At 35.3% G+C, this 15935-nt stretch overlaps 1 protein-coding gene across 1 annotated transcript; it reads left to right on the top strand.

Annotated features, from left to right (window-relative positions):
• The first annotated feature begins 8301 nt into the window (after positions 1-8301).
• Positions 8302-14509, top strand: LOC131062317 (uncharacterized). The gene is made up of 2 exons (XM_057995956.2): positions 8302-9033; positions 12558-14509. The coding sequence occupies exons 1-2, from the start codon at positions 8644-8646 to the stop codon at positions 14055-14057; spliced, it is 1890 nt and encodes a 629-aa protein (XP_057851939.2). The 5' UTR covers positions 8302-8643; the 3' UTR covers positions 14058-14509.
• Positions 14510-15935: the final 1426 nt, after the last annotated feature.

The raw sequence follows: 15935 nt of genomic DNA, 5'->3' as shown, positions 1-15935 counted from the left end.
AGGCATTGGCATGATGATGACATGAAAATGAGATGGGACTAAGGATTTAGGCCAAGGATTGGATAGGATGGATGAATGGATGGAAAAGAGGTGCTAGGTAATGGACAAGGTATTGGAAGAATTGGTATTGAGGGGATGGAAATGTTGGCAAGATCAACATTGGCACACACCTTGAGGGGTGGTTGACTGATGGAGGAAAAATGGATCTCAAATTATGAGATTGGGATGGAGGAAAGGCTACAAATTTTGAGACATGAGGACCCAAAATAGATGAAGGAGGTGATGGAGTAATAGGTTTTAAAGGTTTGGATGGAGGAATAGCAATTTTGGATGCCAATTTTGGTGCTACTTTTTCTGCTTCTAGGAGCTGCTTGGGAACTCACATTGTTTTGGATTTTTCATACTTTTGTGGTTCCTTGGAACACATTGCTTGCACAAGGGATTTAGGAACCCATATAGATTTGGAATTTTCTTTCTTTTTCTTAGTGGGCCTTTGTGGCCTTTTGAATTTTTCTTTTACTTTTTGGATCATATTTTTCTTTGCTTTGACATGTTGATTAGATTGGACATGTTGATCCTTGAATACATGTGGATTGTTGGACTTATGACTTTTATGTTTGGAATCCAAATTACTTGTAGGGGGAAAGGATTGTGTATGTGGATAGGAATGAAATGGAGGTTGTTTGGATGGATGGAAGGTTCTCCAAGATGTTTTCCTTTTTTGATTTTGCATAGGGGGCGAAGGGATATAGGGACCTAAGATAGACAGAAGGGATGAAGGAGAAGGCATATGTTTGGATTTTGATGGAGGGACACCAATGCCTTGAGAGTGAGCTTTAGTACTGATGCCATGACCATTAATATTTTCTTTGATATTGAGGGGTTATTTCTTGTGAAGGTCTACCCCTTTGCCTTTATGGATATTTTGGCTCATAGGATACTCTTTGCTTTGGGAAGAAGACACGAGTCCATTATGAGGTGGATGCGATATGAAAGAAATGATGGGATCAAACAGGACCAAAGTGGATGAACCATTTGTGCATGTAGGAGGTTCATGGACATCTTGCATAGATATGCTAGAATCATGAGGGGGATCAAGATCATGAGGGAGATCAAGATCACGAGGGAGACTAGGATCATGTGGTGGACATGGATCAATGACAGGCTCTTCATGAGATGGAGTGGGAGGAATAATGGGATCATCAAATAAAATGAGATCGTGGGGTGTATGTGGAGGATTAGGACATGGAGATGGAGGGATGAAAACATCTAGTGATGACCATGAAGCTAAAAGGATACTTTGATCTTGACAAGAGGGATAATTGGATTCCTCTTTAATGTGCTCTACTCCTGGCTTTCAATGGGATCATCGGAAAATGATGGAAGGGATAATTTGACCTTGTGTAAGGAGTGGAATGTCAATAGGATTTTGGCTAGGATGGAAAATGATAGGGGGATCAATATGGGTGTCTAGGGGGATGAGATCCTAGTCAACAATTGGATTGGATGATAAAGTTTCAGGATCTTGATCTTGATTTGTTTTAGGACTCATTTCTTTGTGCTCTAAATGATCCTCTTGACGTGGGGTTGGACTTTGGATGTGTGTGGGGGATTATGACAAGGAATCAATCATTTGACAAGAGGGAGATGGACTTTGAATGGGATACTATGCAATAGGTTTAATGGGAAATGAAGCACACACTAGCATTGAGTCTAGCATTTCTGAAATATGATAGGGACTTGCATCATGAATTAGATTATCTTGGCAATCAATTGTGGATATGCCTTGGGGAATTTCATCCTTGGGTGTATCATTTAGTGAGGATGATATGGAAGGTTCTTGCAGATTTTCAAGAGGTGTAGGAATACATGCCACTGGAAAGTCAACTTGGATACAGGGGGATGAGACATTGCTAGACATAGGTGCACAATTTTGATCTTTCTCAAAAAAATCACTAAGGGCTCTCTTTAAGAGTTGTGTAATAGAGCCACCTTTCTTTGGAAATGCATTTGAATCCTTATGAGGTTTTGACATAGTTGTCTTTTGATTTTGGACTTGTTTGAAGGTGATTTGGCTTTGGTTTATTGTGATGTTTTGATTTTGAATTGTGTTTAATTGGTCTGACATGTTTGAAACTTGGCCTGATGTGAGTGGCAACTTTGGTTTTTGAATTTCTGGTTGTATTTGTTGATAGTGATTTGTTGGTTGACTTTTTTGTTGGTACTCCATAGTTGGTTGAACCAATTGTTGACATTGTGTGTTTGGTTGAGCATATTGTTGAAATTGCACCATTTGATGTATTGGTTGTGTATGCCAGACCATTAGTTGTGTTGGTTGAATCATTGGTTGAACATTTTGTTGAAATTGAAAAATTGGTTGTAAATGTTGGACCATTGGTTGTTGTTGGATAATTGGATGTTGTTGGATCATTGGTTGTTGATTCAAAATTTGATTGAATGGAGTTTGATCAAAAAAGGCTTGACATATCTGGTTGAATGAGATTTGATTTGGAACTTGATCAAACGAGACTTGATTTGGATCATGGTTAGAGTTTGTGATCTTTTCTTGAAATTATTTCATCATCTCTATTTGTGAGAGGAGAGCAGTTATGTCTGATTTTTAATGAGATCATTCACATCAACTGGCTCAAGGTTTTTATTTGAACTTTGAAATTTTTGAAGTGTTTTCATCATTTGTGATCTAATCTTGTAACTATTTTTTGCTTTTTGCTCTACAATCTCTCTTTCTTGAGCTAGTTTTTCCTCCAGTTTTCGTATTTGGACACTTAAATCATCATGATAAGTTTTATCCAAGTTTTGAGACATGTAGAAATTGGATTGAAATGATTGATTGTTCAATTGTGACAACATGGCTTCATAATAAGGTTGGGACCTCATTTCAACAAACATGTCACAGTGCAATGCGACTAATGGAATTGATAAATGTTACTTAAGAGGATAACAATGCAACTTATATTTTTGGACTCTTTGGATTTTTGGAATGATAATGATATTCAACTAAGTGCAACCTAGATGATAATACAATCTAGGGCAAAAATGCAACCTATGGTTTTTATTTTATTTTGAAGATTTGGACAAACTTTAAAATGCAACCCTAAAGATGCGACCCTTAGGAAATTGAAATAAAGTCAAGACCTTAAAAGGACAAAGGACAAAATGACAATGTCTCACCTATACGCTTGGATATTAAGCTAGGTTTGACAAAATGAGGTTGATGACAAAAGGACAAATGTTGGAAAAGGTCAAGACTCTCTAACAATGACTTAGGGTTTAATCTATAATTTTACATTTTCAAGTTTGGCAAAGCCAAAATTTGAGACTATTATGCAAAGGGAGAATGATAATGACAAAGACCTAGGGATATGAACCCAAAATATGATATGGAAATGATGTCAAGATGTGTTATGACTTGGATATATGAAATGATATGACAAGACCAAGCTAAGACAAGACTAGGGTTTGGACCATGCAATGATAAAGCCAATGTGATATGGATATATGAGGACCAATGACTTTGGAAATGCAAAATGCAACCTAGTCCAGGACCTAATTTTAGTATGACAATGATAATGCAAAAATGTCACCTAAGTGAAAACCTAGCTTGGGTATGACAATGAAATGAAGACTTAGGGAAATGATTTTAAACCTAACTGCAAAATGAGGATGCTAAAATGAAAGGTAATGTCTATGTGACCTAAAACCTAGGGTTTGAACTATGCAAAACCTAACCTAAGTGACATGAATTTTGAAACAAAGATTTCCTATGTTTTGACAAGCCATGTTCAAATGTTGGATGAATACTTGGACAAAATTTGGACCTTTGTTTGGACTTTGTTTTGATCTTGTTTGGACTTTTTGAAAACTTGTTTCAACTTTGATAACCAAGGTTGTTTGTGACCACTTGTGAGAAATGTTTTTAATTCAACCTTTTACAAGCATAGAAGACAAGATGTTTGTTTGACTTTGACCCAAGACAATCATGCACCTTCAACAACAAATCCTATGACTGGCCGAGGCAATATCTATTGAATCCTCTAACCATAAAATACAACACTCAGTCAAATAGCTAGATGCTTGGTAGCACTGAGTCCCCCTTACATTGCACTCACTTCTCGGGAATACCAAGCTTCGAGTTCAAGGGGCATCACTTCCCAAGAACTTGCTATCTCTAACTGAGGAGTACATGAGAGGTGTCTTTGGCATGTGCGTATCAAAATGCCTGAGCCAACAATTAGAAGGTTTTTGGTCTCTACAAACAAAGGGTTCTAGTTAGGGTGTCCATTTAGGTGGACGTAGATCCGACGAGTTTAATCGTCGCTACACCATTCCAACACCCGTTGTCTACAACTTTTGTTGCAACCACATATATTTATAGTGGTTTGGAAGAGCTTGGCCTTAGCCTGTCACCACTTTGGGTCATTCCCTCTCACCAATGCCTATGTGAAGTGCTAGGCAAATCGGGAGGCAAGCCCACTTCTAAGGATAAAAACACACAAGAAAAATAAAAGAGGACATGACAAACAGTGATTCTTTAACCTTTAAAAAATGAAATGAGTTTATTGGTCCATTTTCATCCTAATTAAGACTAGATGAGGTTAATCCCACATTAATTTGAAAAGGATTTGATCAATATAAACCATGATTAAATGCAATTTGTTATTCATTTTAAACCCTTTGCATGTTTGAAATGTGAAATTTGTTGTTGTTCTTTGATCCAAATCCTAATTAAAACTATGTGGGAATTGTAGGATTCATTCAGACCTCCTAATTAGGCCATGTGAAGAGTTGTTGTTCATTAAAACCTCCTAATTAGGCTATGTGAAAAATTGTTGTTCATTAAATCCCTCTAATTAAACTATGTGAAGATTTGTTGTTCATTGCATGTTAAGAAATCCTGCATGAATCATTGTTTACACTCCATAAAACCCACATACAATAATATATCCTCTCATAAGACATGCATGCAACAACAAATTAGTTCACAAAACCTGCATGCAATAATGGATTAGTGCAAAAAACACACATGCAACAACAAATCAACACTTGAAACCTGCATGCAACAACATATTAGAACCAAAAACCTGGGTGGCTGCAAGAAGTTGAGTCCCACTTTTGGGCAAAAAGTGGAAGTGTTTTCCCTATTTTTCAATTTTTTTGTCGATTGATATCAAAATTTGAGGTACTTAGAGATTGAATCTGAAAAAATTTTAGTAATAGAAAATGTAGTGCTCAGAGTCTAACTTTCAAATATGTAATTTATTTCAATACCCACATGGTAGAAATTTCTTTTTAGTAGGCATGTTTAAAAAACACTTTTTCAAAATGCCTATTTCAGGACCATACCACATATGTGTACGCCCACCATATTTTGACATAAATAAATGAATTTTTGCAAATCCTTCTGGGAAAAGATACCTAAGGCACTAAGTATTGATAGTAGTATTTTTTCTTATTTTTTTATTGAATATATATTTTCTTATTAATTTTTAATTGACTATAAAGTACATTTTCAAAACATCTGGTGTACGACTGCCATAATTTGATGAAAATTTCATATATATATATATATATATTTAATCTTTAAAATAATTGTATGTAGATTGATGTCATATAATTTATTTTCCAAAAAACCTAAAAACAAAAAAGTTATTAAAGTTTTACTGAACCTTACTATTTTACATTTAGGTACCACTTTTGATTAATAAATAATGCAAAAATAGTAAAAATAATCATATCACTATGAAATTTATATTTTTTAAATTAGGATAGTGAGAACTCTAATGAGTTTTCGTTTCATCAAAAAATACGATTAGGAAAACCTTCAAAAAATTACGGAAGGAAGAAATTTGGTATTCCAATGCCTTAGCCATTTTTTTGGAGGTCCAAGCATAGGCTTGGTCCCACCAAGCCTAACCCGAAGCCAAAACTGAGGCATAGGTGTGTTTCCCGCTCCATCTTTTATGAAATGGGTGCACGTTATTTAAAATTCAAAAAACGGGCAACCATTTTGAAATTTGTAGCATTTTAAGAAACATGTGCCCATTTTTAGAAACAGGCACACATTTTTAGAAACGGGTGCCTGATTTTAGAAACGTGTGCCCGTTTCTAAAAATTGTGCACCCGTTTCTCTACAGTGGTTCGATCCTAAACAGGCACCCATTTTATTTTTATGGGTTGGGGCCCCGAAGCTAAACGGGTGTCCGTTTCTTAAAAAACGGGCACTTGTTTCTAGTGGCAAACTTTTTTGCTTGCAGACTTCCACGAATAGGGACCCAACTTCTTGCACCCACCCACCTGTATGCAAAAACAAATCCACACATAACACCTACATGCAAATATTAGACTCACAAAATTGTTAGATTTACATTTTCACATCGGGTTCAACAAAAAATGTAACTATGAATTCAGGCATAAGGTTCATAACACACGACTAGGCAATCACAAACCTAAAAGCTTATGAAAATAACTCCTAATACACACAATAAAGGTGTGAAGACAAGATGCTAAAAAATAAATGCAAACCATAAGACATCAAAGCATCTCCTCCATGTCTCTTCATTGGCTTTCTTTCTCCTCCAAATTGGGCTTGTGTGGATCTTACCTACAAGTACAAAAGCATGAAGCAAGATTGATTTTCACAGCATGAGGATACTTGAAAATGTGATTTTTTTTTTTAAAATGATTGAGAAAAGGCATCCAATTTATAGAGAAATAGGAGAAATCATGAAATTAGTATGAAAGAGGATGAGAAAAGCGATTTGATTCGAAAATGGCAAATTGATTCGAAAAGAGAAGGCTTATGACACCGTCTATGTCATGACTATGACAAATTTCCCATGCAAGGTGCGAGGACAAGTTGCTATGTCAAGAGTTATGACATGTTGCTATTTTAACAATTATAACAATTGAGAGAATCATGCTTCCAACTTATGACAAAGGAAGCACAAAAATAGGAGTAACTAGAAGAGGACTTGATTAGGTGGAAATTGAATTTAGCAAATTAGAAAATGAAGTGGAAATTAAGAATTAGGAAATAGGAATTAGATGACATTAATTAATAAATTCTCATTTATTAATTAAATCATAAAAGACTAATTAGCCAATTAAATGAAGTATTTAATTGTGACACAAGACATAGGGTAAACGAATAAATTCATTTATCCTAAGAGAAATATTAGTACTGGATTAATAATTAAAGAATTATTAAACCCTAAGAGAGAGACATAAATCAAGATGATGTCGTGAAATATTTAACATGATCAGGATAAGGATTGAATGATTGAATTGATTGATTGATATAATGATTGACAAATTAACTAAAAATTATTGAAATCAATGCTCAAGATTGATCTTAATGATTGAAATGACAAGGACAATTGACGAAGATAAATGATTGATGGAAAATTGATTGATAATGGTTGGTGACATGACATTGAGAATTGATTAGAATTGATTAGGTTTAAAAATGACGATTATATGAAATTGATAGCTAACCATGATCATGAAATGAGAATTGAGATTGACATCGATAAGACCCAAATTGAAACGACTAAATAGGATTAAATAGGAAGAAAAAGTAGAAGAATGATGCGGTGTTGACAAATGATAAAGACCAATGTGCAACATAGAGGAAGTGTTAGTAAAATACAAGAAACTAAAATAAGGTAACACATACATGTTAAAATGTGACACCACAAGCGTTGACCATTTTTAGACGCTTACAATACTTACCATCAAAAAGATATATGTCTACAGTTTTGAAATTAATCCAATGTATACAATTTTTGGGGCAATGTATTTTTCTATTGATTTCATTTAACAGGAGAAAATTTCAACGATGTGAATCAATGATATTAAACATAAATAATTTCATATTCATTATTAATTCTATTTAAATATGTAAACATTTGCTCAAGCATAAAAACACAAAAAAAATGACACTAATTGAAAAGCAAAAAAGTGAAATGCTTGCAACGGATGCTTGTAGCAAAAACTATAAATCTTCTTTAAAATATTTAAGAACTATTAGTAATCAAATAATATGATAATTTCATGACAATAAACAACACTAAATGTTTTAATTCAAACTATTAATTAAATTAATACTAAGTATTTACACTTAATTTCTACTCACATCATCCATCAAAAAAAATCTGCAAAACTTGAATTTTTTTCAAAACTTACATCTTCAAATCTAAAACATTAAACAAAGAAAACTCCAATTTTCTTAAGGAAATTTATAATTTATCCTCTTACAAATTCCCCTAATCTCACACACCCCCCCGCTTCATTAAGGCGGAACCAAAAACCCTACTCCCACTCCGCAAAGATGGACCCCAAAACCCTACCGCTCGAGACAGGCTACTAAAAAGTGCTCTAAGAGGTTCAGAACAGCCATACAAATTAACAAGTTCTTCATCGAAACTTGTTTTAATAACTATAGCAAAACAGCCGAGATGAGCATTTCAGGAGATTTTTAGCTGTTATTCTTGAACAATCGGAGTAGGATATAGTGATCCACTCACAGTTAAGAAATATAATTGTAAATAATTGTGTAAATCTTGAAAACAGGACAGACCATCAATCCGTTCACCTGTTATTGTTGTTAGTTTCTCCTTCAAGATGGATCACAGACATTCAGAAGTAAGTGTTCCTTTATATCCAAGCCGGGGTATATTCACGGTAGATTCCATTAATGGTGTTACTACTATCTCCTTACACCATTATCCTGTATTGTCTTCAACAATGGAAACTGGCGGGATACAAAGACCCGGCGTGAATTCCAATTGTATTTCGGCTGTTCCTGCTTCCAATCATGTTCCCATTTCACGGCAGCGGGAGCCGAGCAGTGATAGCAAAGGAGGTTGTTCTTCTTGTCAGCGGAACGAGCTAAATTTGGAGGAGCTATTAAACTTTGAAAGAGACCTTATCAGAAGGGGTCTTCATCTGACTCAACAATATCCCCAACAGATTTCGCAGCAGGGCATAGCCTTCATGGAAACACATAATCAGGTTTTTTGCAATTCCCTCCTTAATGCCCTAGGGTATGAACTTGTTTATTAAATTTTTCATGGTTGGATTTAATGAGAAAAATATGGTTCCGTTTTCTTGGTAAATCTTGGGTGTGATTATTTTTTATTGAATGCACTTTAGGGTAGCTTAGATCACAATGGATTGAAGCGAAACCTCTTGCCCAGTATGGATAGGTGAGAGAAATCTTTGGACTTTTAGCCTTCGTGGTGCTGGGGTAATGTCTTCATGTGTTTTGGTGTAACCCTAGCTTGTGTGTGTTGGAGCAATGGCATGCATACTTTTGGAGATTGTTCGGGAAGGTAGGAATAGATAGGATTGAACCATGTTCACCATTATATCTCACCTCATTGGACTTACCTTGGATTATTGTCAGGGCAGATGATTGATGTTGTGGTATCAAGTTTTAAGTGGGGTAGATTAGGTGTTTTAGTTTGTGCTTCATTTTGTGAAGCATTTTTATTAAATTCTGGTTTTTGCAAGAGCATACTATACATTTGCAATAACAGCATTAATGGAGCTTATCTTGCCCAGTTTGTGAAAATGGATTCATATTCATTTTTCTGGCCTTGGGAATTTTTTCTAAACACTTTAGCACTAAATTTGGGCATGCTTTGCAGTATATATAATTCAGCTATGTAGCCCTTCTCATTTCCGTTTGCTACTTTTACAGCTGTTCACCCCAATGCAATCCGATTGCCATTATCAGACGCTTGTGGACATTAATATCGTGGTCCTATGGGATATCCTGTTGGATCAACTTTTTATAAAGGAAATTACTTTAATGCAACTTTTGACCTCTATCATCCCAACTTCTGAAGCATTAAAGAAAATAAAATCAAATATAATATTTTTAATGCACAATAAATATTAGTCGCAATTCCTCTCGTTTATACATGAACATTTGATAACAAGCAACAGTTCTCGTTTTCTGTTTATTCATTGTTGTTTTCACATTTGTTGGTTTTCCAAGATTTGAGGAAAACATGGGATCAGACCTTTCCAGTACAAAAAAATCAGTTCTTCCACCTTTGATCTCATCACTTTCATGTACGAATGTTTGATCATGGCCAAGATCCATCGAGAAACGAGTGCATTACATGCTCAACTTGTATCTTGGGTGGTAACCATGTTGCTCAAGAAAGACTTTCTCATTCTATATTAGAAATTTATCCATTTTATTTTTCTTAGCAGATAATCCTTACTCTGAATATTCAGCTTCAACTGCCTTATCGTTTTTTTATCTCAAGACGAAAATTTTATAAAATTGCTAGGACTAATGCATAATTGGCATGACTTGCAGATGCCTATGAAATTTTATCCTTACCTTGACATTCATCGAGTAAGAAATCTCCAATCTTTGCTCGCCTAGTTCATATTGGGCCTCTTATGAATATGGCATATCCCAGCAAGAGAGCACTACTAAAAACCACTTCATGCACTTCTAACTGCAACAATTTGCACTTTTTAATCAACAAACTGTGAGGAAATAGAAAATTTTAAGCTTTTTGTTGCCACTTGACATGAATCTCAACATCCTATTGCAGCCACTCCTATGAGAATGGATCCGAAAACTATATTTGGCTATCCTGAGGCTTGCATCAGTGCTTCTGAAGAAAATTTTTTTAGTTGCAAGGAGCAGACACCATCAACATTTCTCTTTTGGTTTGAATATCAACCTGGAACAATCCATCATTCACTAGAAACCACTTCATGCACTTCTAACTGCAACAAATTGCACTTTTTAATCAACAAACTGTGAGGAAATAGAAAATTTTAAGCTTTTTGTTGCCACTTGACATGAATCTCAACATCCTATTGCAGCCACTCCTATGAGAATGGACTGAAAACTATATCTGGCTATCCCGAGGCTTGCATCAGTGCTTCTGAGGGAAAACTTTTTAGTTGCAAGGAGCAGACACCATCAACATTTCTCTTTTGGTTTGAATATCAACCTGGAACAACCCATCATTCAGCTTCATTTTCTTTTCTTGTGGTTGCAACCTTGTACATGCCTCCAATCTTCATCAGCTACATTTGTTGATTGATTCCTGAAGCAGCTCCAACTATTTCCCTCATTATACTCTTTTTCCTAGCAATGCTCTTATTGTTTCTTGTGAGTATTTTTATCTTTCTTATCGTGCTACCAAATTTTTACCTTTCTCATTCGTGGTTTGCTCATTTATTGATCTTTTGGTGGCTTGCTTTTGCTTTTGGAACTTGCACTTCAAAGTTTCAAAATTCAATGATGAGAGATTTCCTGGAATCCTCATCAATTGATTTCAGTTCATGTAGTTTTGATTCTCTCTACATATAATCGACTCCTGGTAAATATCTACTAGGTTAGCTTGTTTTCAAATTTTCGTTGTGTAATTGGAGTATTGGTACATCCTACATGTAAGTCGCTGGAAATCTTTTGAAATGACATGTTGCTCCCACACCCAATGAATTGCTGCTTCAACAAGTTCTCAAAATGCTCCCAATCTGTAATTGCTGTTTTCTTTTGATAAGGGAGATTTTGGTTAACATTCTCACACCAGAGTAGTGAATGTACTGTCATCTTCAGTTTAGATAAATAGATTTTTGACATATCATTTGAGATCTGGGAAAAATAATCCCTCTTTTGTCTTGAGTTTTAACCATTGTATAACTTCAGCTTAAATTCAGCTTCTATTTGAGCAATAGGGACAAGCAATGAGTGTGCCTTCTGTCTTTTTTCGATCAAGGAACTAGTGGGGTCTTTATTCTTGGAGGAACATTGAGCTTTCCCCTTTTGGGGGAATATTGAGGATTTTGGTCGTTCCATGTGTCAATATCTTTGCTTTATCATATGGCCAATACACTAGGTGGATATTTGTTGTTGGAATTCTGTTTCAGCTTCCAGGCTGGCAAGCTTGGCTTCATTCTTGATATGATCTGATCACCTTGGTTCCATTCTTGGAAATCTTATCAACTATGGTGACCTTTATTCAAATGGCTCTCCACAAGCTATAAATCTACTCCTAATTTGTGTTATGCACTGATTTGCAACCAATTCTAAGGATATAAGAGGTGCTCAGATACCAAAATGATCCAGTTATGGGTAATTTCGGAAATAGACGTACAAACACTCAGCTCCCCTTTTTCAAGGAAAGTGTGCATGTTTCTTCAGCCACCTGTTGTTAAATGAACAAAGTATGGATAGGAAAAAGAAAAATACAAAGCATTACAAAGTAGGAAAAGTAAAACAATTAAAATGTCTTTCATTGGTTATCAGTCTTAGACTAAATTCCTTTCATTCAAAACAGCTAGAGGTACAAATTTTACATGGGAACTTAATATAAAATGTTTAGTACTGATTTCTTCACATCTGGAAGTTCTAATTTTTTTAAATTTATTTTTTCCTTTTGACCATTTATTAGCATTTCCAAATCCAAATGAATAGCCCTCCCTATTTTCCTGGACACAAAACTTGCCCACTCCTGTGTGAAGTAATCCATAGTCAATTATTTTTGTATATGTTACAGGTATTACAGCTCAAGTCTGGAAAGAGGTCAACGCAGATATTGCAGCCTGAATCTAGTAAGAAGTTGAAACAAGATAATTCAAAGTCTCCTAATTCACAATTGCGTGAAAGCTCAGGATGGTGTTCTCTCTGCCAGATTGACTGCCAAAAAGAAATAGTTCTCAAGCATCACATGTTGGGGAAGAAGCACCGGCAATTGTTAAACAAGTTGAAAGAGGGAGAAATAATTGGAAATGTGGAGGAAAATGAAAAGCAAGTAAAGGAAGGGGATGCACCTCAAAAGAAACGCAAAAGATCATCAAATACAAACCAACAAACAGTTAAATGCAACACATGTGATAAGGTGTTCATCACTCAGGATTCTTTTGAATCACACATTGCTGGGAAAAAACATGTGAAGCAGCTAAAAATAATGGAAAGTTCTAAAGTTTCTTCAAAAGTCAAAGATGACAGTAAGAAATGTGCAGGCGCTGATGGAAATGAATTGATAAGCACAGAGTCTGGATTACTGGCTGAGGATGATATGAAGAAAAGAGCTAAATACAAACATTCAGGGAAGGCTAAAGATGACAGTGATTCAGGTGCTATAAATGACAAGTTTGATATGAAGGCAAATACGGAGCTTAAAGATCAACAGCAGATGAAAGAAGTGGACATGTCATCCAATAAACATAAAATTTTAACAAATGTGAGCAACTTCAGCAAGAAAGAATGTAAGATATGTGATGTATTGTTATACCGTCAAGCTGATTTTGAATCACATTTCAATGGGAGAAAACATGCTAAAATGCTGAAAATTTCAGAAATTTCTAAATCCTCTTTAGAGAGTAAAGGTGATGGTAAGGAATGTGCAAAGGTTGATGGCAAGGAATCAGGAGGTTCTGATTTTGGACTGCTTACCAATGATAGTGTAGGTAAAACAATTGAAGACAAAGCCATTTTGGAGCTTAAAGATGATGGGGATTTGAGAGCTAACAGTGACAAGGCTGTTCAAAGAGACGATGCAGAGATTATGGAGATTGATGGTGAGAACATTGATGTACCTAATGGCGAAGAAAACAAACTTGAAGTGGAAGTCAGAAATGATAAGGATGTTCAAAGAGAAAATGCAGAGATCAAGGAGATTGTTGGTGAGAACGTTGATGTACCTGATGGTGAAGATAACAAAATTGAAGTGGAAGTCAGAAATGATAGTGATGTTCAAAGAGAAAATGCAGACATTAAGGAGATTGTTGGTGGGAATGTTGATGTACCTGATGGTGAAGATAACAAACTTGAAGTGGAAGTCAGAAATGTCAAGGAAAATGCAGAAACTGACAATTTTGATGGTAAAAAAGATATCAAAATGGATATTAAGGAATTTGCTATTACTGGTCTCAAAGAATCAGAAGCTTCTGATGATGGACCATTGGTGAAGGATAATGTGGATAAAACAGCTGAAGACACAACTATTTTGGAGGTCAAAGATGATGGATGCTCAGAAGCTCAGTGTGAAAGATGATCTTAAGGAAAGTGCAGAGTTTAAGTAGGTTGATGATGATAATATTGCAAAATACGGAGGAAAAGATGACACACATAAAGAGGAAGGGGAATTAATTTTTATTGCTACAAGGACATAGGAACTCTATGGAGCACAGTATAGCTGTAGCCTGTAAGTATTGAAGTTGGTAAAATAAAATAGGGCTTGGCAGATATTTTTACATCTTCGAAGACTGCACGATGCAAATATTGGGCCACCTATTTATTTTTGAAGACCAGTGTAGAATTTAAGGCCAATATTTTTCAGGGTGTTCAGAATTTTTATTCCATAAGTTTGGCGACTTTTTGTATTTCACCAAATATTTACCATTTTGAGGATTATTTCTCTGGCAGAATGTTTGTTTGGAGAGAAACTTCACGTTAAGCATTTTTCTGGGCAATAATAGAAGAATGATTTAGCCCTAATTTTGGTTATATGAGAGGGGTAGGTGACAATCATGATTTTGCTTTTAGTGTTGCACAAACATGTTCATTTTTCAGTAAACTAGATTGAAAGTTTTTTGAATGATTATAAATGATCAGGGAAATTCAGATACGTGCAAGGACTTAAGTTTGATGTTTTATGTCTTAAAATCTATTATCAACTTGCCTTTTGATGTATTAGGTTTTTATTGTTGAAGAGCTGAAGCACATTTCTCCTGCAAATCTGACACTATTTAAAGTAGCAATCAATGATTATCATTTCTTGATTCTCCTTTATTAATTAAAATGATTCTGTTGTAGTTCTTATCTATGCTGCTAGTTGTTAAACACAAGAAACTATCAAATGTTCATAGTGTTTTTTAACATAAAGTGTGATCTGTTTTTTAAGCTGGAAAATTGGGCGGTACATGTTTTCGATATCTTTGTACAAATTCGTTGGGAAATTATCGGAGTGTCATCAGTCATTATTGTGTGTGCAAATGAGATCCAAGATTGTGTAGGGTAGGAAACACAGTTGGTATTTTCGTTCGATTTCATAAATGCATTGTAGGTTGAGGTACATTTTAATTTTTATATTTGGTAAGATTATGTAGGATAAGTTACAACTAATGTAGAGTTGCCACATTTGTTCTTTCCATGGTAAGTACTTCTATCAAACCATTTTAGGTTGAGGTGCATATCATTTATACTTGCAACGGCACGCAAATGTGCAAATGACATGACAATAAATTTGACAGGAGCGGCACCGCCATTGGAAAACTCTTAACGGAAAAGCAAACTGTATTATAGTGTAGAAAACCTTATGTAACAACAATACAAGTTTCGTACATGGACTGAACAGGTTTTATGCATTATAGTTGGAACTAAAAGCATATAAAAAAGGTTGAAGCTAAGAGCTTAAAAATTAATGAGTAGACAACAATTGAATTGAATGATTGCACAAATGCTGTTCCGGTCAACGACACAAGTGTATAGTCAAAGAGGGACATAGAACGAATGAGGTAGAAAGTGCAAAATAGCTATGCATTGTCTTGCGTCTTCGCAAACCTTTGGCATGAGCACACGAGATACAAATTCCATTGAGTGGCTTGACCCTTGAAATTGATTAAAACTCTAAATTCAGTTGTTGACCTTGACAAAATTAACCCTTGGGGTTCATCGTAGGGAAACTTGCTTTTGCACCTTCCATGTAAAATTTGCAGAATTAGCACATAATTTAGTTTTTTGGCATCCCATGTTAGCTCAATGTAGTCTCTGAACTTGACAACCACAAACATTGGCAAGCTTGGTGGCCTAGAGTTGTCTATGGTCAACAATTCAATTTGTATGACAATGCCATAATTGCAATGAACCACTAGTTGAAAGTGAACATAACTTGTTGCCCTTTATAGAATTGGACATTGACATCTAATTTATT

This window comes from Cryptomeria japonica, chromosome 7 (genome assembly GCF_030272615.1).
Source record: "Cryptomeria japonica chromosome 7, Sugi_1.0, whole genome shotgun sequence".
NCBI lineage: Eukaryota > Viridiplantae > Streptophyta > Pinopsida > Cupressales > Cupressaceae > Cryptomeria > Cryptomeria japonica.
This window is presented reverse-complemented; position numbering and strand designations above follow the sequence as displayed.

What these genes read in the sequence shown, in the direction of transcription:
- LOC131062317 (XM_057995956.2), top strand. Translation starts at nt 8,644, where the DNA reads ATGGATCACAGACATTCAGAAGTAAGTGTTCCTTTATATCCAAGCCGG. An exon ending in TCATGGAAACACATAATCAG is followed by an intron (nt 9,034 to 12,557) that starts GTTTTTTGCAAT and finishes TATATGTTACAG; the next exon opens with GTATTACAGCTCAAGTCTGG.